The 22,548-nt window shown below is 48.1% G+C and overlaps 1 protein-coding gene across 3 annotated transcripts; it reads left to right on the forward strand.

Annotated features, from left to right (window-relative positions):
- Positions 1-805: 805 nt before the first annotated feature.
- Positions 806-20,016, forward strand: LOC114425991 (sodium-driven chloride bicarbonate exchanger-like). Of its 3 annotated transcripts, XM_028393071.1 has the most exons (27): positions 806-1,103; positions 1,970-1,999; positions 8,685-8,766; positions 10,169-10,312; positions 10,427-10,568; positions 10,641-10,801; positions 11,102-11,290; positions 12,587-12,675; positions 12,897-13,054; positions 13,140-13,227; positions 13,573-13,719; positions 14,054-14,154; positions 14,700-14,874; positions 14,998-15,131; positions 15,220-15,465; positions 15,741-15,846; positions 16,261-16,422; positions 16,779-16,892; positions 16,971-17,132; positions 17,205-17,456; positions 17,553-17,621; positions 17,692-17,865; positions 17,942-18,064; positions 18,139-18,203; positions 18,288-18,401; positions 18,608-18,645; positions 18,963-20,016. In XM_028393071.1, the coding sequence occupies exons 1-26, from the start codon at positions 1,056-1,058 to the stop codon at positions 18,618-18,620; spliced, it is 3,288 nt and encodes a 1,095-aa protein (XP_028248872.1). In that variant the 5' UTR covers positions 806-1,055; the 3' UTR covers positions 18,621-18,645; positions 18,963-20,016. The 3 variants fall into 3 exon arrangements, with proteins under 3 accessions (XP_028248872.1, XP_028248853.1, XP_028248862.1); XM_028393052.1 differs by lacking the exon at positions 18,608-18,645; XM_028393061.1 differs by lacking the exon at positions 18,608-18,645 and having other exon boundaries at positions 10,430-10,568.
- Positions 20,017-22,548: the final 2,532 nt, after the last annotated feature.

Genomic DNA, 22,548 nt, shown 5'->3' on the forward strand with positions numbered 1-22,548 from the left:
ACACACACACACAGGTGCTGGTGCCAGGTAGGCGGACCGGCGTCTCTCAGTCACTGTTAATACATATTTATTTTATTCATTTTGCGCTTCATATATGTTGCTAGGCAACAAACTATTTACTCAACTTTATATGGAGGTAACAATAATCCATCTTATCGCATAGGGCCAACAAGACCATGCATCGATACATTCAGTATATATTATAACTAATATTACCGTAATAACTCCATTGCGGTGTTGGCTCGTCTGTTTGATGGCGACGCTTCCTGTGCGCCACCACAGGAGGGCGCCAGAGTATAAACGCTGCAGCGGCTCCCTGTGTGATAACCTGGAGGCTGGTGCCGGGGCGCATCATCGCGTGCTGCAGCTCCACATAACGATGTTGTGGCTGCCGGGTCGTTTGTCCCGCTGACGTGTGTGTGTGTGTGTGTGTGTGTGTGACTATATTGTCTCATCTTTTATATAACACCGCGCAATTTTTTGTATTCTAAGCTGAGACACGGTGGGTGGTGCGGATTTTTCTTTAGTGCGCACTGTGTGGCGCACAATCCACGCGTGTAACGCAAATAAGGAGGCATCAAATGTGTTCATTGTATAATAAATTGTTGGAAATGCGCACAAATATTTTATTATAGAGCCTGAACACATCCATGTTTGGGTACCTAATCAATTCTAACATAAAAGATTGCGCATACTCGCACTTGAGCGCCTCATCATCATCATCATCATCTTCATCGGCCGACACGCGTGAAGCAAATGGGAAACACTGCCTCCCTCCTCCATGCGTAAATTATGTAGGGCAGGACGGAATGCTGTGCTACCTCCATTTGAGAAAACCCGGCCGGTGAATGTGAGAGTTGGGGAAGGAGAGGAGGGGGGAAATCAGTCCGACAAGGAGGAGAGAGAAAAAACAACAACAACGAAGAAGAAGAGGAGGAGAGGAAGAAGAGGAAGAAGAGGGAGCCTCGTGTGATTTTTTTTTTGCAAGCGGCGTTTTGACTGAGGCGGAGGAGCGCATCACGACCTGCCTATTGTGAAGCCGAGGAGAAGGAAAGATGGACATCACGGACCAAGGAGCTCAGATGGAGCCGCTGCTGCCAACGGTAAGACTGAAGCCCATGCAGTGTGGCTGGGTCCCATGAATGGCGCGTCCCTGATCATCTATATTCTGTGTTCTGTTGCGCTGCTACATGATGTGTACAGCCCTGCTGCCTGCTGACATGTCTCATCATTACCAGTCGACCCAGTTTTTATTTTGCATGAAACCTGCTGCCAAGCTGTTGCGTTACAGTGCTGCAGCTCCATGGAGTGTTTGATCCTGGCAGAGGAGACACAGGGAGGTTTATGCCTCATCAGTCAGATGTAAGCAGCTCTCTGTCGTTTCATCTTTCCACTCATGTATTGGGACAGGTTTCACTGCATATGTGCCTCCTGATAACACTCAGTGAACCTCTTGCTTCTGCAGCTTCTCCTCATTAGCATTCAGGTGAGGCTGCTGAGAGGGAGAAGGGAAACATGCCCGCTGCCTCCAGGCTGGAGGACAGACAGAGATGCTTTCTGCTCCCATTGTTTCAAAATTAGTGATTGCTCTGGAGGCGAATCAATACTCTACCCCTGTGTGATCAATGTGTGGACGTGTGACATGAGGACTCGGAGTGGAACCTGCTCCGTCTCCCCCCTGCCTGCAGTGTCGATGCAGTGTGGCCGCTGCCTCCCCCCTGTCATTGTAACTCATCGCTGCCCTCCCTTCCCTCCTCCCTCCTCCTCCTCCTACGCAGCAAGCGTTGTCATGGCATCACCAGGATGTGTATGAGTATGTGAGGTGTTACTGTGTGGTGGGAATAGTTGTAATCCAGTTACCAGGTCCCCCTGGTCAAGCATGAGAGTATGTGTGATTTACAGCAGGAAGGACGGACTCTGTTTTGTCTTGACTGATCTCTTGATTTGTTTTTTTTTTCCCTCCCTGCAGGAGCAAAGTTCCCAAGAAAATAAAGATGGGGTGAGTCCATCTTTTTATTATCTACTGCTAAATGTTGTATAGATCTGCTCAGTAATAACAGAGAGAGAGTTACACAAGCAGAAATCAATCATGAGAGCAATGAAAGTGCAGCTGAGCATCTCTCCCGTTGTCCTTTTGGCTAGTAAGTAATTAAAAGTTAAAGATTAGGCAGCTGTTAATCCATGTTATCGATAATCTACAGTCATGTTGCACAGCTGTATTTAGCTTGTGTTTGTAATTAGGCGGCTCGGTCAGCAGATGTTGTGTATTTTTACATCACAATGGTCACACATTTCACCGTTGATCCGGCCACTCCACAGAAACATGAATAGACGATGGGAGTCGGCGCTCAAGCTTTCAGCAGCCGTGGGGACTTTTGATGCTCGCATGTCATCTGCTCTAATAAAATATTTCTTATGCAACAGTGGGTGGAGACCAGGCTGAGGACAAAGTGTCTGCCACTGGTCAAAGTCTGAATATAGCACAGGTTTCACCCTTGTAGCTTTTATTTATTACCAGGAGGAAGTATGAAGCTGGTACTCAAGTAAAAGTACAAATACCCAGCAAAATATATACTCGAGTAAAAGTACAAATACCCAGCAAAATATATACACAAGTAAAAGTAGAAGTGCTACATCAACAATCCTACTTAAGTAAAAGTCTTAAGTACTTTTAAATGTACTTAAAAGTAAAAGTACTCACACGCTGAATATATATGATTGATTTCCATTGCAAAGGATCTGAACAGGTTAAAATAATCAAAGAAATCATCTCAAATGAAAATGGAGCATGTGTAGTTAATGTACATGTTCAGTCCAGAAGCAGCTATGGACAGGTCTGTGTGTCATGAGGCAGGCTGTGGGCATCAAGTGAACAGAGAGGCTGCTGATAACAGGCATTCAGCATTTTTACTGTGTCAGTGTTCCTGCTGTAGATTCATGTTATGATTCATGTTCATCAGACATTAATGGATGGACCTGTGTTAGCAGACAGCAGCTAACTAGTTAGCTCACTGAGCCAGAGCACCGGCATCATGACTGAGGCTCATTATAGAAACACAGCTGGCAGCGTGACACCACCTCCATGCAGAGTCTGACCTCACATCGGTCCAGCACTGTGTTCATCACATGGAACAAGGAACTACAGACACTGTAGAAATGTAGTGGAGGAGAAAGTACAGGTAACAGCTGCAGCATGGAGTCAGAGTAGAAGATTATTTTTACTTAATTAAGGTATAAATACATACAAAATTACTTAAGTACAGGAACGAAGTACAAATACTTAGTTACTGTCCACCACTGTTTATCACTAAATAATGGGAGCACACAGGCAGGCCTGTTGACATGTCGGATGCTTTTTGGTGTCTGTCTGAGGACAATATGCACATTAAAGAGGTTTTGAAGCCTCTGTGTGAGTCTCAGACAGCTATGCTAAGCATAGCATATGCTAAGAGTGGCCTCATCTGTCTCTAGCTTCACTGGTTCCTTTGCTTCCCGTCAACCTGACCTGGTCCTAATTTGGACACTGACCGTCTGCCGGTCGGTGGAGTTAGAGCTGGGTGAGATGATCAGTGAGAACAGACGGAGGAAGCGTGCTGGAGTTGTTCTTTTGAGCGTGGTGTTCTTGGATCAGTGTGAAATCTCTGTCCGACTCGGTGATCCAACTGTGCAGAACTAACAGGCCGGCGGGCAGGAAGCCTCCCCACCGCAGCTCCTGCAGGAGCCTCCACACGCTGCGCTCCTTTCCACGGTTAATTATAGTAGTGTCAGTGGAGAGGAGGGCGATGAGGGCACAGAGGAAGGTGGAGGAAGAGGATGCAGAGCTAGATGAGGGACACGTGATTAGATGAGGAGAGGGAGGCTCACAGGAAATTAGTTTGCCTACTGCTAGGTGTAATTTTGGCAGGTTTGATCTCTGCAGTAAGAAGCGCCAAACTTTCCGAAGTATCAAAAAAGGCAGTGCAGCAGAAACATCTTCTTCTAGCACACCATGCCTTGATCACAGTATTGCTGACAATGCACTGCAGCCAGAGAGCAGCGTCTTCGCCTCAGGTAGGTTCTGCAGATACACACACACACATGCACCTGAACGTGCACATGCAGCACTGCATGTACGGCAGAAGCTGCAGCACCGACACCCTCCTCACTGCTGCTGCTTCTGCTGGAAGTGTGGGCTGACCTGGCCCGGGACGTGTGGCTGTGAGGCGTGCTGGGGCTTCCTGAAGCCCCTTGGAACAGGATGGTGTTGTTTGACTCCCTGCGACCTCAGACTTGTCTTAGGTAACAGAGGCACAGAGCTCGGAGGCTCAGCAGAGTAGAGCTGTGCACAGCATCGGTGATGTCAGAGCGCTAATCTCTCTGGGGGGATTGGCGGATGGACGGTTGTCAGAAACATTTGATGCTGCCCTGGATGAAAGCCGTCGGAGGCAGAGGGAGAGGAAGAGCTGATCCCAGCTCCCTGCTTTTTGTCTTTGCGCTGCGTTCGCCGGGCTTCTTTGGGTGTGAGGTTACTGCTGTGTTCCAGCATGGGAAGTGATGAGAGCGGCTGACGGATTTAACAGAGAGGCGCCGACAGAGGAGCTGACCGTCTCTGACACACACTGAGCTCAGCGTGGGGCTCAGGCCCTGAGCCTCAGCCTCATATCTTACAATTGCCGCAAGCACAAGGGGAGTTAGTCAGCGGGCGTCCTACCCGGACCGCACAGGAGGCCCACCATGCTCTCAGTGGACCTGAATAAAGGATCTGTTTATCAGGTAGGTCGAAGTGTTGGAGCGACTGTCTCTGGGAGAGTTTGGCGTAGATGCTGGATGCTAATGTATGCAGAGTAGAGAGGCTGCGGGTGCGCTGCAGAGAGGGCCGGTCGTGCCGATGCTGTGCATGCGAGAGGTCCCGGGGAGCTTGGCTGACAGATGGGACTGTCATTCTGGGGCGAGAGAGGAGCTTATACCCGCTGCTCTGACCCTGGTGATCTCTGAGGGAGAGATGCTGGATTGGTTTCAGTTGGAGCTCTGTGGCGTGGTCTCTTTCTGTGTGTGTGTTTTCAGCAGATAGTTTACACTTCTTTGCTCTTAAGAGCATTCAGTCTTCCCTGTGATGCTGATTCTGCTGCCATCGCCACGGTAACCGTGGCCATCTGTAGGGATGAAAAACCACGACAACAGAAGCTGTCGGCCAATCGGGCGGCTTGTACAGCCACTGATAATCCAGCTAGCTACAAGCTATAGAATCACTCTGGCTCTTAAAACATGTAGAAAGTCCAGTAAAGCAGATAGACAGCGGATTGAGGATTTTACATCATTTCTATTCCTAAGAGAATGAGCTGCTGTCGTGTGCACCCTGTGACCTATATATATATATATATATAAAGGTATAATAATGCAAATATTCATCAGCCCTGCTGCTGTAGACGCCTCGGGAGAAATCCCTGAAGACAGCAGAAATGCGGTCACATATCTGCTGTGATAATGTACACAGATTCCTGGAAAAGAGCTGGTGAGAATCGATGGGTCTGTGATTTATCCTGGCCAGGACCGTGGAATATAAGCTCTCAGACAAATCAGGCAGTGACACTGGAAGACTGCGCTCTCTGTTGTTTCACACCCTGAAAGATAACATTATTGAATACAGCTATTGTGAATAGTGCCGGCACAAACAGCTGATGAAGCATGAGTCAATACAGTCTGTCTGTCACTACAGCTTCGGGCTGTTGGCCGCCATGACAACACAAATGACAGTTACAGGTCTCAGTCAGCATTCACCGGCAGTGCTGACCGAGCTGTGGCTCAGAGTTTCAGATGTGCGCTGTATTCACCTTTAGCTGCACTGTCAGACAGGCAGGGTCAGGGGAAAGTGGAGCACGCAGGATTTGGAGCAGGATGTTCAGAGAGAATCCTCCAGGTTCACTTTCACTGTGAAGGACGTGTTCTTGGGCTCTTTGTCTGCGCGCTGGCTGGATGGCGGCGCAGCTTTTGTTGATCTTTTCGGGTCAATCACTCGATACTCGACTGTCAGAAAGTCATTATGAAGAGTGGGCCGCACATGTTTCAGTCTGAGGTGTGGAACCACAGAGAGTGGACCAACCGGTTTTTAGTGTAAACGAAGAAACGCTGTTTTTTTTACTGTCACACGACTCATTGAATCAAAATGAGACACAGCCCCAGTGCTTCTCCTGAAGGTCAAGTCACTCGGCTTACCACGACTCTAACACTGTGTGACATTAGAACATCCTCTGGTCCTCTCGCCCTGTGTGTTGCTCATTCATCCACGCTGCTCCTCCCCATCACCCCACTGCCTGCAGAGGGACACTATACATCAGAGACCCTATACGTGAGCGTGCTCTGTGAGCAGACAGGAGGAGGACTAGTGTGAGAAACTATGCAGTGATGTGAGGAAAGGATGGAGCCGTAACATACATTCATGTGTGTGTTCATCATCATGCCTGGTCACATGTCTGCTCCTCCCCCACCTCTCCTATCCCAACTCCCCTGGAGTCATGGTCACGTGCTCTCCGCTCCTGCCCCCCCCCACCTCCAACCAATGGACCAACTGAGAAACGGTTGATTTAATTCTCTCACCCGCGCATGCAGGGCCCTCCATCACTGATCCCATGGCCAGAGAGGAGCTTTTATCCCGCCGTAAAGGCTGGCAGATTAATCTCAACCCAGATTGCCAAGCCGGCCGGGGATGCAGCTCTCTTTGGGCTGGTCTAGGGTCAGCAACATGCGGCAGTCTATAAATAGATGCAGGGACCTGCAGGCGGGAGATTCTGGCTCATCTGTCATACCGAGCGGTGTGGAGCTTTGTTTGGGACGGAGCAGATAGGGGCATAGCGTCAGGCTCAGATATCAGATAGGCGTCTCTATTGTTGTGTCAGACTGGACGATTCAAATATGGACACTTTATATGCTGAAATCTGCTCGTGGTTTTTTTGGTGATGTCCTCACTTTATCCTGTTAAATGGCTGTTATCACGCCCAAAGATATGAGTAGAACCCCACTCCACCTACCGATAGGTGCTTCATCACCAGAAAGATATTTCTCGTGCTTTCAGCCTTGTAGTACATCTTCCTGGCCACTAGAGGCCTACAATAGGAGCACGCTTACACTGTCTGTAGGGCAAAATGACGGTAGAGTCAGTGTCGGCAAAGGTGGGACCTGTTGGTGTCTGAATCCACGTGGTGTTGCTATCAGGTTGTCCTCCTGTCAGAGCTTTGAGCTGTGTGCTGTTGGTCTCACGGGTCATAGACAGGGAGACACAGAGTGTTACTCAGACCGAGGGAGTTTTCCTGTGGGACCTGTAGGGCCAACCAGCCCCGAGCCCCTGTCTCTCTCCCAGGCCTGTCACAAACACTCACATCATCCCTGCCATGTTAGATATTAGCTCCTCTGACCACCCTGGAACAGGGCTTGCTCTCACAGTAGATGGAGCGAAGGGAATTGGAATCCAGAAGACAAAATGAACGCATTGAGTCTTTCAGATTACCATTAACCATCTGCCAGGGGAAATCTAGGGACGTCTGTCCACTGGGACCTCATGATAAATCTCACGTGTGCAGCCTGTGAGTAAGAGCTCTAGCTGCTAATGTCTCTATATACAGTAAGTCCTCAGCATCTGTCCTTTGATGTGCTAGCTTGTGTCTCACATGGTTGTCCATGTGTGTGTGGGTGTGTGTGTGTGAGATGGTTGTATCACCAGTGGCTTCGCTTCGTCTCACAGGATCTGAGACTGATGTCCAGATCGACCAACGTTCAGCGTGTCACAACAAACCACGGGCAGCTGTGCTATTTATGCTGACATCACAAACAATGGGAAATATGAAACCTCTGTAGACTACAGGGGTGTAAAGCTGCTCATGCTTGAACAAAGACTAAATTATGGCTGCTGATAATGAACATTAATGACTGTTATTACAGGACGCAGGTCAGGTGACGCTCACAGTGAACAGGTGACAGACGAGGACGGACAGAGACAGAAGAGACAGGGAGAAGCTGATAGAGGCATCACCATGACAACTTTTTGTTCTGCTGCCTTTCGTAGCCTGGAGGTGTTGGCGGGCAGCGTCCCTGGGCGATAAGAACAGCAACAGGAAGTCGTCTCTCTGTCTGTCTCTCACTCTCTCAGGGCATCTTTTCAAAAACAGACCAGTGTTTCCAATGAATAATAAAAAAGCAGAGTAAGCAGCCACCGTTTGTTTTTCAAGGTCAAAAGCTATTTTTAGCATAGAATAACCAGAGAAGCGCTATGCTGCGTCCATTAGCACCACGCAGTGTCTCCCTCCGTACACACTGAGCATGTGCAGCATCTCCCAAAAACCCCATCTCGCCCGAGGTGCGTGAGAAAAATGGTGTGTTCCTCTTGGACTCAGGAGATGAGGCTGGCTTCTGTTGCCATGGCGTCAGTCGCTGGAAGTTATCCTCATAATGCTGACTTTCTGTGTGTGTGTGTGTGTGTGTGTGTGTGTTATTTCAGGACACAGTCTCCCACTAGGCTGGGAGTGGGGGGGCACAGCAGCCAGGCTCTTACATAACAACTTGTAGCATTCAGGGGAAATATGGATTTTTCTTCAAGCTCTTCAAACGGGCAGCGCTCTGCGTTTAATCTGCGACATGAATGTGTGTGTGTTTGTGTCGTTGTCGTTGTCGAGTAATTACTTCTTAACTTCTGGTTTGTGTGTCTCCTCCTGCAGAGGACGGATGAAGAGGCGGTGGTGGACCGTGGGGGCACACGCTCCATGCTTCACACCAACTTTGAAAAGGAAGAACTAGAAGGTAACAAAGGGGTTAATCAGTGATTATTTGATGTTCAGCTGACCACCACCTGGATAAAGCCACACAAATGGATATTAGGTTTTGATGTGCGGCTTCACAGAGCGAGGGCTCTATTCTCTGCACATCTGTTCCCATCACTGTGAGATGAAGCAAGAAGGGTGAAATGTAGAAATAATTGCATCCCGATACTCAGACGGTGAGTTATAACCGTGGTCCTCTTGTCTGCGGCCGCTAACTTGGTTGCTAGGCAACGTGGGCCGGAAACATGTCCCTCTTTGATTCTGACCCTCTCTGACGGTGCTTTCATCTTAAGGACCTCCATCCCCTGGATGACGGTTTTCATAATGACTGTGTGACTGTCGTCATGGTAACGCCGCCACACACTGTCACCTAACCCTGTGTTATTTTACTTTGTGCTGATTCAAAAACCCGACTACACCTCCTCCACCTCCCTTTGCTTATACATGACTACACACTCAAAGCATGTCACACGCCGCTGCGTCAGGCTCTGACTGACTGAAAGCCACTCAGACGTGGCGACAGAATAAAAGACATCCAATGACATCAGCAGCAGTTCAGGCCTGGAGGTGGAGGAGGAAGAGGAGGAGGAGGAGGAGGACGAGCTATTTTTGTAAAGCCCTCCACTCATGAGTCCTGACTCATTTAAAGTCACTTATGTTTTTTGTTACCTGACTCTTCCTGTCTGCTGGATTGTGCCTCTCCTGTTCTCCTGATATGAATAATTGAGGATGTGCAGGACACGCTGTGGCAAAACTACACATATACTTTGACATATAGGCCGTTTCAGCCGAGGCCTGGCTTAACCTCCGCTGCCAGTGTCTCTTCTGAAGCGCTGTGAGGTCACTGTGCTGCTAGGTGAGTCATGTTTTGTCTGCTTATTGCTCAAACCTGATTAGCGCGCTCTGATGAGATTACTCATGTATCAAAGCAAGCGAAAACAATTTAAACTTTCTGCACAGCGCCAAAAAAAAACCAGCGCTCGCCTTGAGTGAGGATCCATTTGGTGTCACATTATGCTGGACGCTGTGGCGCCTCATATGGTGCAAGAGAACAGGGTGTCCAATTTACTTGTCTGTGTCCGGCCGCTGAGCTGAGCACCGGCGGGAAGGAAGTGGCGGCCGGGCGGTTCGACTGCAATAAAAGAGGAGGGAGTCAGCTCGGATTATCTTCACACTGACCCTGTGGACGCACACTCATGCACACACAGAAAAAAAGCCTCACATTTAGCATTCCACTCTCATTATCTGGTCTGCGTTGATGTAAAATGACTCTAATTATAAAGGTTGCAATCTCAATATTGATTCCAGCATCCTGCGAGCAGACAGAATCTAATCTAGTCGAGCACAGGACCTACAACACCTTTCATTCTTCTTGTCTCCAGGTCACCGCACTCTCTACATCGGGGTTCACGTCCCCCTGGGCAGGAGGTCACACCGTCGCCACCGCCACCACGGACACAGACACAGGAAGAGGTCCAAGGAGAGGGACTCCACGGCTGACGACGGGCGGGAATCTCCCTCTCATAGTAGGTGTCGGAGAATCAGTGCATGTAGATACACATTCGGGTAGAAAGAGACAGATGTGAGGTGTGTCCTCTTTGTCCCCACCCGTCGCTCCGCCCTCGCCTGTTTCGCTGCAGTAGACACCCCAGCTCAGAGGGTGCAGTTTCTGCTCGGGACAGAGGATGGCGACGAGGAGCACATGCCCCACGCTCTGTTCACCGAGCTGGATGAAATCTGCCTCAGGGAGGGGGAGGACGCCGAATGGAAGGAGACAGCCAGGTACGCCTCTGCCGCTGCTTGCTGCTCTTCCTCTGTTTTCCCTCCTGAGATGTTGATGTTGTTTTTTTATAGGTGGCTAAAGTTTGAGGAGGATGTGGAGGACGGTGGCGAGCGGTGGAGTAAACCCTATGTAGCCACGCTGTCTCTGCACAGCCTGTTTGAGCTCCGCAGCTGCATCATGAACGGCACCGTGATGCTGGACATGAGGGCCAACTCCCTGGAGGAGATTGCAGGTAAACACGCCTGCTGTGTGTCTCTTTGCAGAGGCCATAACAAACAGAGCAGAGGATCATTTGACCTCACTCAGGGGGAATCTGTGTTTTTGGTTTTTGGGGTCAACAAATAGAACGTTTGTCCGATTTCTGCTGCAGAAATCTGTTGAACTTAACCTAGTTTGGAGCGATTAGATCAGCCGCAGTGGGATGTTTTTTTTATTTCTTTTGTTGGAATAATCAGCTTAGCATCGCTGGCGGCCACGCAGGGACAGTAATGTGCCAAACACACAGCTATGTGGGCCTTTTACCTTTCCTCAGACATGGTTCTGGATCAGCACGAGGTGTCCGGCCCTGTGGGTCAGGACGCCAGGAGGAGGATCCGAGAGGCCCTGCTGAAGCGGCACCACCACCAAAACCACAAGAAGCTGGCCAACCGCATCCCCATCGTACGCTCCTTCGCTGATATCGGCAAGAAGCAGTCTGAGCCCCACTCCATGGATAAGAACGGTGAGGGAGGCACATGTACACAGCAACACACACGTCAGTGTCGGTCTCTGGTGTTTCCATGGTGATCATGTATGTCCTCTGTAAATACTGACAGACTTCTGTATGATGTTGCATGATATTCCATCTGTTTTACTGCCGTTGGATCTCATTCTCTCCTCTTGTCTGTGTTTCTCCCTGTTTGTGTGTGTGTTTGTTCTCGTCCGCTGTACTTCTGCATGTGTGTTGTTGTTGTGCATGTGTGCACTTACACAGACGATGTGTACTCTCCAACCATACGTCCTGAAAACCCACCCAGGAAAAGCTTCCCCTTTAGGGTGTACAGGCAGTGTGTATGTTGTGTGACGTGTCTGTCCTCCCCTCTGTCGCCTTTGAGCTCCTCCAGGAGCGGCTACAATATGACCCCAGGCGTCCCTTTAGGCGAGGTCGAGGCTAAGCGTCTTAGCGTCCTGCAGGCAGTCGCACAAGGCTACTTCCCCATCACACAGGACGACACAGAGCAGGAAGTCTGCACAGGCAACCAGAAGTGTAGATAGCTGTAGTGATAGAACAGGAAAAGCTCTCCACTCTGCACTGACACTGTAAATAACACATGAATTAGAGGTGCTACTAACCAGAAACCCTGATAACACAAACATGACCATTCTTACTCTGCAGAAATACTTTGATGCTTATTCACTGAAAGATAAGGACGCTGCTCTCACATTAAATATGATTTAAAACATACATCTCATGTGAATAAGCATAATAGTCCATTACTTCCATGTCTGTCTGTGAAATATGAGGCTGGAAACACCTGTTTAGATTGGGAAACAATCACAACAGATCAAATATTAGCTGTCCTGGTGCACGGCCAGAACATATGGAGCAAACAGACATATCACCGCTCTTATCTAACACTCAGCTGGTCACTGAATCCAAGCATTTTCTGAAGTCACAGCCTCACTGAAACAGCTGATCGTCTGACTGATGTGAACTGATGCATCAAGTTTAGAGGGAGCAATCTTTGATCACTCTGATGTCAAAGATTGAAGCCGGCTTTGTAAATCACCACAGAGCATCATCACACGCTCTATAAATGGGCCGTCTAATATTAGCTTACTCACTAATGGAACAGTCTTTTGTCAGCAGGGCTGAACCTTCTCTCTGAGAAGGGTTTTAGCACCTACAGCAAAAGAGTCCACTGTCGTATCACACGTTTCAGAGAATGTACCTGCACCCTGTAGTCACTCACTGCAGTCTCCAAGTGGGGAAACAGTGCTGTGATTGGCTGATGTTGTCTCCTGCTCTGCCCGACAGGCCAAACAGTCTCACCTCAGTCCCAGCCGGCCAACAACGAGGGCAAACAGGACGTCAGCCGAGAAAACAGTGCTGTGGACTTCAGTAAGGTGAGCTGCCGGACCCACCGCCGAGCCAGCTGTTTGTTCAACGTCACTGATAGCTGGACACAAAGCTAGCGCTGTCTATTTAACCAAGCTAAGGTTCCGTGTGAAATGGTCGCCGTGTAGCTCTTCTAACCCTGGGAAACTGCTGCGCGTCGGCCACGGTGACGTGGCCCACATCATATTTTAGTGAAAACAGAACCAAACACCGATATTTGTTCTCACAGATTGACCTCCACTTCATGAAGAAGATCCCTCCTGGTGCCGAGGCGTCCAATGTGCTGGTAGGTGAGCTGGAGTTCCTCGAGCGCCCTGTGGTGGCCTTCGTCCGCCTGTCTCCTGCGGTGCTGCTCAACGGCCTGGCTGAAGTTCCCATCACCACCAGGTTACACACACACAAAACAATGCCCTGAATGCTTCATTAAAAAAAGCAATGTCACCCACACTCGGTCGTCCTTTGTGTTGCTCAGGTTTCTCTTCATCCTGCTGGGGCCTCTGGGAAGAGGGCCACAGTACCATGAGATCGGCCGGTCTATTGCTACACTGATGACTGATGAGGTGAGATTGTGAAGTTCTCCGTTAGTATCAGTTTTTGTCATTGGAACCGAGCATTAAAGGCTCTGTGTGCAGCTCTAACATGCTGCCAGGTGAGGCTGCTCCCTGAGAGTCTCCAGCTGCTGAAGAGAAGACAAACAACAAAAACCCCTTTGGGGATCAGTTGAGTTTAACATGAAAACCCTGACAGGAGGTTTCCCACAGTGCAGCTATGAGCTAATGCTTTCACCATCATCTGAGCCAGATGTTGTTGTTTTTATTTCCTTTGGGAGCGCGCAGACGTTAGCTTACTTCATCATATAAGGGAATAACGTGAACATACTGATACTGCTTCATGTCTCTGTGCAGATTTTCCATGACGTAGCTTACAAGGCCAAAGACAGGAGCGACCTGGTGGCGGGCATCGATGAGTTTCTGGACCAGGTGACAGTGTTGCCTCCTGGAGAGTGGGACCCCTCCATCAGAATAGAGCCTCCTAAGAATGTCCCCTCACAGGTAGGGTTCAGTCGTGTTCACGTGCTCATGTGTATGAGCCGCTTCTGCAGTGAGAAATCATAAACATCTGCGTTCACTCTGTGCTTTGATGTCTCTCCCCTGGGTTCTGTTCTCAATCCTCTCTAAAGCACAACTTATTTTCCTCCATTAGTTATTTTTGGTCCACTTTGAAACAGATCTGCTCTCTTAGTTATCCGACAGTAGAAATAGGTTGTTTCTTTAGCTCTTTGTCTTTGGGCTTGATGAGAATAGATTCCTATTACAGTGCACTCTGGCTCAGTGAGTGATGTGTTGTGATTGATGGACAGCTGACTGACGGATTCTGTCCACACAGGAAAAGCGGAAGATCCCCCCTGTTCCCAACGGAGTGACGGATCTGGGAGAGTCGGAGGAGCACGGAGGGCACGGCGGCCCTGAGCTCCAGCGCACCGGGAGGTGAGTGTGGACAGAAAGTCCACACAGAAAGTGTGAAGAGGCAGAGCACTCTGCCTGCCTTATTATCATTCCTCACTCCTCAGCCCCACACACAGACCTTCTTGTTTGACTTTTATTTTCAAACGCTGTAACCAGCGTTCAGTCACATTCGTCAATATTGCAACACTCGTGTATTATTTAACAACACGCAAGGAGGCTCGCAGATAAAAATACATCATGATCTCAGAGGGAAACACTGAGAGGGGGATTAAACATAGAAAAGAATCACATGAAGTGCAGTGAGCAGGAGAGAGCGTCCATCTTGGTGCTTTTACAGCAGAGTGAGAGCTGGCCGGAAGCGTTCTATCAGACTGGCTCTCCACCACCACCTCCTCCTCTTGGGACGCTCAGAATGAAAAAAGCACATATATAACGGGCCGTTCGATGTTGCTATGGCAACCAGCAGCAGTTGTCCCGGTGTGCTGCGGCAGGATGAGATAATACACACAGAGTGAATGTGAGTGTTTCGTCAGGCTCTCTCATGACGTCCCTCCGTCTCGCCGCAGGTTTTGTGGCGGGTTGCTCCTGGACATCAAGCGTAAGGCCCCTCACTACCTTTCTGACTACACAGACGCCCTGAGTCTCCAGTGTCTGGCCTCGTTCCTCTTCCTCTACTGCGCCTGTATGTCACCTGTCATCACCTTTGGAGGACTCCTGGGCGAGGCCACAGAGGGGCGCGTGGTAAGAGGCGGCGTCTTCACACACACACACACACACACACACACACACACACACACACACACACACACACACACACACACTCCATGGTGTCCAGCATCAGAACGTTGTTTCCTGTCTTTGCAGAGTGCTATTGAGTCCCTGTTTGGGGCTTCCATGACTGGGATAGCCTATTCTCTCTTTGCGGGTCAGCCCCTCACCATTCTGGGCAGCACAGGGCCTGTTCTTGTCTTCGAGAAGATCCTGTTCAAGTTCTGCAAGTATGCTCCTCTGGTGCTTTTTCTGTCTTAGGATGAATCCATCGTTTCCACCTGTGCTGTGTGTTTATTCGTGTCCTGTGTCTCTCAGGGAATACGGCCTCTCCTACCTCTCCCTGAGGGCCTGCATCGGCCTGTGGACGGCCTTCTTCTGTCTGTTACTGGTGGCCACGGACGCCAGCTCCCTCGTCTGTTACATCACACGCTTCACCGAGGAAGCTTTCGCCGCACTGATCTGCATCATTTTCATCTACGAGGCTCTGGAGAAGCTAGTTCACCTGGGGGTGCACTACCCCATCAATAAACACAACAGCCTTCAGAAACTCACTCAGTACTCGTAAGTGCAGCAGGTTTTATTGTTCAAGCTAACATTAACCCACACATGTCGGCCATTGCTGCGTCACAGAGCGACAGCTGGTGCAGCGGTATAGCACTTTTTTTTGTAGTAATGGGGCTTTGTGTTGTGTAATCCCATGTTGAGCGTGTGTCAGGAGCACCATGCATTATCATGCTGCACAGCCAAGAGCTCCTTCTGTGGGTTTTCTGTTCTGGTGTGGGGGACATTTCATTATTTCATAGAGCTACCAGTAATGAGTGCGTGTTAATTTATAGGTGTGCTTGTGTGGAGCCGAGGGACCCCAGCAATGAGACTCTGCGCTTCTGGGAGGAGAGAAACATCACAGCATCACACATTAACTGGACCATGCTGGAGGTCAAGGTAAGGAACCCACACGTTTGAGTGTGGCTAAAATTAACAGCTACATCCAAAATAAACCTGGAATTCAGGGTATTTCTTGCAGCCTCTGGCGCCGTGTTGTGTCTCACTCACACTTTGAGAGGCGTCATAAGTCTCGGCAGGGATTAAGAACATGTGGGCTGCAGGATTTCACGGGATTTGGCCGTGCAGAATGAGTGTGGAGATGTAATGTAAGGGGCGGCATCACGGATGAGTCACGCTGGTGGAAGCATGCTGCGTCACTCCTACACATGCCCGTCAGACAGACGTATGGCGTGGATGAGTGAGGAAATATAGAATCAAAAGAACAGTTCCAAACACTGACATCATCACTCTTCTGCTCTGATCATGTTTCCTGGTCACCACCACCACCACCCTGTCGTCTGGGGCCAGTAGGAGTGCGAGATGTTGCACGGGGAGTTTGAGGGCACCGCCTGTGGTCACCACGGCCCCTACATCCCTGATGTCCTCTTCTGGTGCGTGATCCTCTTCTTCTCCACCGTCTTCATGTCCGCCTTCCTCAAGGAGTTCAAGACAAGCCGCTACTTCCCCACAAAGGTATGCATGCCTGACTGTTTTTGTTTGCCTCCCTCTGTGTCAGTTTAGATCATGCTGCCATCTATTGGTGGTTTTTGGGTACTGCAGATGATCCTGCGGTCTTTTCGTTGCCATTCTATGTGTGCAAGTTCTATGCTTTATCATTGAGATGACACTCCTGAGCGTAGTATGTGGCGTGATGCTTGCACAAGAATCTGTAGTGTGCTGGCGCCACCCTGTGGTGGTGAATGATGCAACTTAAAAGAGCAACATCACAGAAAAATCAATCAGTTCAAAAACACAGGGCAGTGTCCCTCATTTATCCAGGGTGGGGTCATGGAGGTAGCAGCTTCAATGATGTTTGTTTAACCCTTCAGGTGCGCTCCATCATCAGTGACTTTGCTGTCTTCATCACGATCCTCACCATGGTGTTGGTCGATTACGCTCTGGGGATCCCTTCTCCTAAGCTGCAGGTCCCCAGCAAGTTCAAAGTAAGTTCATATCAAAGCTTTGTGAGTTCAAAAGCTGCTGCAGGCGTCTGATTTTTATACGCACCATGTTCTCTCCAGCCCACCAGGGATGATCGTGGCTGGCTTATAAACCCTGTAGGGCCCAACCCATGGTGGACCACCATCATCACCTCCATCCCTGCTCTGCTCTGCACCATCCTCATCTTCATGGACCAGCAGATCACAGCTGTCATCATCAACAGGAAGGAGCACAAACTGAAGGTAACACCCAGCTTTAAGAATCCATCAGTAACTGTGCACATGTATCTGATCACCTTCACCTCACCCCTGCAGAAAGGCTGCGGCTACCACCTGGACCTGTTTGTGGTCGGGGTGATGCTCGGCGTGTGCTCTGTGATGGGCCTGCCGTGGTTCGTGGCAGCCACCGTGCTCTCCATCTCCCACGTCAACAGCTTGAAGCTGGAGTCGGAGTGCTCGGCCCCCGGAGAACAGCCCAAGTTCCTGGGCATCAGGGAGCAGCGCTTCACCGGCCTCATGATCTTCACCCTGATGGGCTGCTCCGTCTTCATGACCTCAGTGCTGAAGGTCGGGGAGAAAGAAAGCAAAAACATACACATGCGTAAATCATGTTATAAAGTCAGAAGGTGCAAATGCTTCTGCTATGTTTCTGCCTGTCTCCAGTTCATCCCCATGCCTGTGCTGTACGGAGTCTTCCTCTACATGGGAGCTTCCTCACTCAGAGGCATCCAGGTGAGCCTGAGCACCACCTGCTCATTTTTTATCAGACCATCAGTAGTTTAAAGTGTGTCTGTCTGCGCAGTTCTTCGACCGTCTGAGGCTGTTCGGCATGCCGGCCAAACATCAGCCAGACTTCATCTACCTTCGCCACGTCCCACTGAGGAAGGTGCACCTCTTCACCATCATCCAGCTCAGCTGTCTGGTCCTGCTGTGGGTCATCAAGACCTCCAAGGCTGCCATTGTTTTCCCAATGATGGTAACACGAGTGTGAGAGTCTATGTCCGCTTAATGCATAAAGCTTGGTAGAAACGAGGGTGTTTCTGCTGCTGCAGGTCTTGGCCCTGGTGTTCATTCGGAAGCTGCTGGACTTCATCTTCACCAAGAGAGACCTGAGCTGGCTGGACGACCTGATGCCAGAGTGGAAGAAGAAGAAACTGGAGGATGCTGAAGAAGAGGTGCAGTCAAAGACCTCGGCTTTGGGTGATGACTTTAGGCAGCAGATGATGAATTCATTTCTTTCTTTCTTCAGGAGGAACACAGTATTATTGCAGAGGAGGAAGGCATTGTACAAGTGCCATTAGAAGGACACTACAAGTGAGTCATTCAGATTGTTTCTAGTCAAACTCACTGAGAGAGACTGGGAAATAATGCCTGTTCCTTTGTGATGTGTGTGTGAAGGAGCGACCCAGCCACAGTGAACATCACTGATGAGATGTCCAAAGGATCATTCGGGAGTGTGTGGAAGGGTGTCAACCCTGCTGAGAGCACCAAAAAGGAACCCAGCGCTAAAAGGTTAGCCTCACATACCCAGGTGCAGGCATATACTGCAGATTGATTCCAGACGCTAACCTGTGGCAGGTGTTTGCTATTGTAATGTTATGGAACCTTTACAGTTTTCTGGGAAAGTGAAGCGCCCGCTGTGTTTATTTAAGAGCAGCCCTGCCCTTGCAGGCTTCCCACAGTGTAGACTAACACAATATCTCCTGCCTGCCTCTCAGCTCCCCTTCCTAACCTCTCAGAAGCTGATATCCCAAAGGTAAGCCGAGCCCAGCGGTTCCTATTAGCATGGGGAGTCCCGTCTGAGTGTGTTTACTGCTGATTGTTGCACGATGTGTCGGTCTGTGTGCGAGCTATGACTCAGGTGATGATGTAAATAAATCAATAAATGGACTGAGTGCACAGCATGGCCCGGGTCTGCATGCTACTCCACAGACGTCAGAAATGTGGCCTCTGCATGCAGAAGTGTTCACTAGTGGCTTGTGTATATTTCTAATGCATGCCAGCATGTCATAGAACATCAGCGTGTTATTTTTATTTCCTTTGTCTTAATGTTTCTGTTTTTTTTGTGTGCAGTTGCTCAAGTGGTGGTGAAAAGCGACACAAGCGGCGGAGGCATGACAAGAGCTTGGACAGGGAGACGAGTTTGTGATGACACGTGCTGGCGGTGTCAAAAAAAAAAACAAAAAACAATGATACTGTGCCACACTCAACCACCTTTGTACTGTGCTACACTGTGTTTTTTTCGTCATGTAAGTCTGTGTGCAAGTTGTGTGAAACACAAAAGAAACATTTGTTAGAAGCAGTGTTAACGCAGGGGCGCGCGGCGTCCTTTTTATCGTGTATCTGTGTTTTAGTGATACCAGCAACAGATGGAAGCCAGAGCTGAGTGACATCTATAGTAACTGCTGTGTCAATGGGCCAATTCAGTCACAAATTTTCAAACGGATTTTTAACTTTTATTTATATTTTGTATGTTTTTATATTTTTCCAACAACCACGAGTTTTAAAAAGCTGCCATAGTGACGCGTGTTAAATTTAGCCTCACACCACCATAGGAACCTGATGAGCAGACATGGACCAACACTAACCCGTTTCACTGGTATCTACAGAGTCGGCTGCATAGATCTAGTCAACTTTTTTGAAAGTATTGAATAGACATTTTATATACTCTCTATATCTAAATGTTTTTGTGACCGTGACTGCTCATATCACGCCAGAGGCTTTCTCCATTTTACAAACAAACATCGGTCCTCCTCCTGCAAAACAAACAGTATTCAGACGTTAGCTTTGTTGTCTCATGTCTGTATGCTAAATGTCAAGCTTAGCTTAGCACGAAGAGTTTTGTGGAAAATGACATTTTTAAGCAAGCATGGCAGCAACGTTTGGAAACTTTCAGCTAACAAACAAACATTAAATTTGCTAAAGTGTAAAGGAAGCTCCATGTATGTATTGCACCTGCACACTCTTTGTCAAGACGTCAGTGCGTGTCATTCATGGACATGTGATCTCCTCTCCAAATGACCCTTGGTGTGTCAGCATCTGAAGCTAATTGTTTTGTAAGACACCTGCATGACGCTGCAGGACCATGGTTATTCCTAGAGATGCAATAAAACCTTTTTTTTCTGGGAAGGGCAAGATGTAATAAATGGTAAAGAGTCTTAACGATGTATAATGCATAGTATATTTTATTCATGTCAAATGTTACTAATATATTACTAACATGAAGTCAGTGTTGAATTCAGGATTTTGTTGTAGATGTTCTTTTTTCCCATTGTCTACTTGATGGTTCTTAGCTGATTAGAGAAACTAATAATGGGTCAAAAATATATCAATATCAAATATTTTGACCACGTCTGTGTGGAATTCTGCCTTAAATTTGGTAGTAATAGCTGTACACTTTCTGTTTAATGATTTAAGTCAACTGTAGAGAAAACTATCAGTTCGGATATGTTGTTTAATTGTGAACTGTTTCACGAGGATGCGAGAGAAAGCGAGAGTGAGAGTGGGAGCATAAATAAAGATAATCCACCGCTGAATGTGGTGTTTTGTTTTTGTTTTTTTTCTGCAGGCAGGTCAGAGGGCAGCTAAGCTAATCACCGGAAGCGCAGCTCAACCCGGAAGTTAGCATCACACAGGTTAACTCGGCAAAAAAGCTTTTGAAATTAAGGCAGAACATTTGCGTCGTCGCAAGTAAAAGGTTTGTGATACACGCAAATATTTGTCGACATGATCGCTGTCACCTTTATGACTTGTATGCCTGGAAGTTTAAAAATAGAAGGCTAATTCTACGCCTCCCACAAACAAACTATTGCTGACATCCCTGTCTGGGAGGAGGTCTCTTGCTAGCGCCGACAATTTAGACACTTTCCACACTGTAAAAGTTCTTGAATTCCCTGCAGGCCCTTCACCAAACGTGCTTCTCTGCGGGCTACATTATCATTCCTGTCTGTGACGGGGGCCGGACCGTTCAGCTATATAACATGTGTTGTATGACACCAAAATGGCCGCCAGCAGGCCTCAACAGAGACCAGTAACCTGGCACGGCCATCCACACTGTTAAAACACATAGCTGTTTATCTTTACTAGTGGTTTGCAGAAGTAGTAATTAACTCTTCAACTTTATTATAATTTGAAATACCACAGATATTCTATTTATTTTTTTCTAATAAAAAAACAGTAACATTAACAAGCTGTCAAGGTAGGAAACAGCTGCCTAGTTGAGGTGATAGGTAGTCCTGTTGATATTAATATTAATGGTGTGCCATAAATAGGCCAATAAAATGAAAAGACAGAGAGGCCTCATTTATGTCTGCAGCAAAGGGGTTCTGGAACGGGCGTATTTATTGTTGACATGAGACTCACGGAACCGCGCAATAAATTTTCCCTGCAGCATTTCCACTTTTCGGATCAGCTGGTTTCTGAGCGCAGTAGCTTTCGACTTGTTTATTTCAGGTAGCAGGAAACAGCGCAACACTTGGCCCCGGGCTAACCAACGGACTTCTGACCGTTCTCTTTGCACGCTGTCAGTCGCTGCTTGATCTCACGCATATCAGGTGACGGAAATTCAGCAAATATAAATAGTTCATGTTCATTTTTAATCAACAAAATACCAGATGTGCACATGTTTTATTGCCAAAAAGCAATAAAACAAATAGGCCATGACCACTTTTGGGATTGCTTCAAAGGGCCGGTGCAAGAAGTGGGGGGAAGGCGGACTGGGGGGGCCGGTCAGAGGGGGGTGGCGGGCTGGAGTTGGCCCGTGGTCCGTAGTTTGGTGATCCCTGGTTTAGAATAAAATCTGAACATTTGTGAGATATTTTAATAGCATTGTTTCAGGTATCCAACTGTAGACACATGACTGACCTGTGACGGCCATTTATGAAGCCAAAAACATGCTAATCTAATATTTCTGGCCTCACAAATGGCCACAAATATTGTATGTATGTCTTAAATTAGTATCTTATATACTATTCACTATTTTTAGTATTTATTTACTATGTAAAGACCCGCTACCACAAGCAAACAATGAATGAAACACTTTATTTTTGCAGAGCAGATTATTAATATGCAATGACAGTCAACAAGTGTGCTTTCTATTGGCCTACCTGAGATTAAACCTTTTGTGTTCTTGTTTTCATCTTACAAATATAGAAAATAATTTAAATTAGTAGAAAATGTCTTCTTTTCTGCACCATACAGACTTTTTTGATGCATTTTTGCATTAAAGTGAAACAAAAACTTAGAGTGTTGACATAAAACATGCAAAGCAGTATGGCTTCCTTCCTCCTGTGCAGTGTATGGCTTTGTGTGCATCACACAGAATGGAGACACTCTCCTCAGTTTCCTTGTCTTTTCTTACTGTAAAAGAGAGAAAATCACAGTCATGGCAAGTCTAACCACAAACCGCAGACTGACATTCATCCGATCAGTTGTGTTGACTCACTGTTACCTCTCCCCTGAAGGCTTGGAGGTCATAACCCAGAGTAAATATTCCTTGGCAGCCATGGAGTCCAGCACCTTGTTCACATCACTGGTGAAGCTTCCATCTACGTGCCTCTTGCCGAACGCTTCATCCCGCCTGTCCATTTCCGATCTGAGTACGTATACAGGTACACAATATGAACACTGACCCTGAGGGGTCTGAACCTGCAGTGTGGAA

The sequence above is a fragment of the Parambassis ranga genome, chromosome 2 (genome assembly GCF_900634625.1).
Source record: "Parambassis ranga chromosome 2, fParRan2.1, whole genome shotgun sequence".
In the NCBI taxonomy this organism is placed as follows: Eukaryota; Metazoa; Chordata; class Actinopteri; family Ambassidae; genus Parambassis; species Parambassis ranga.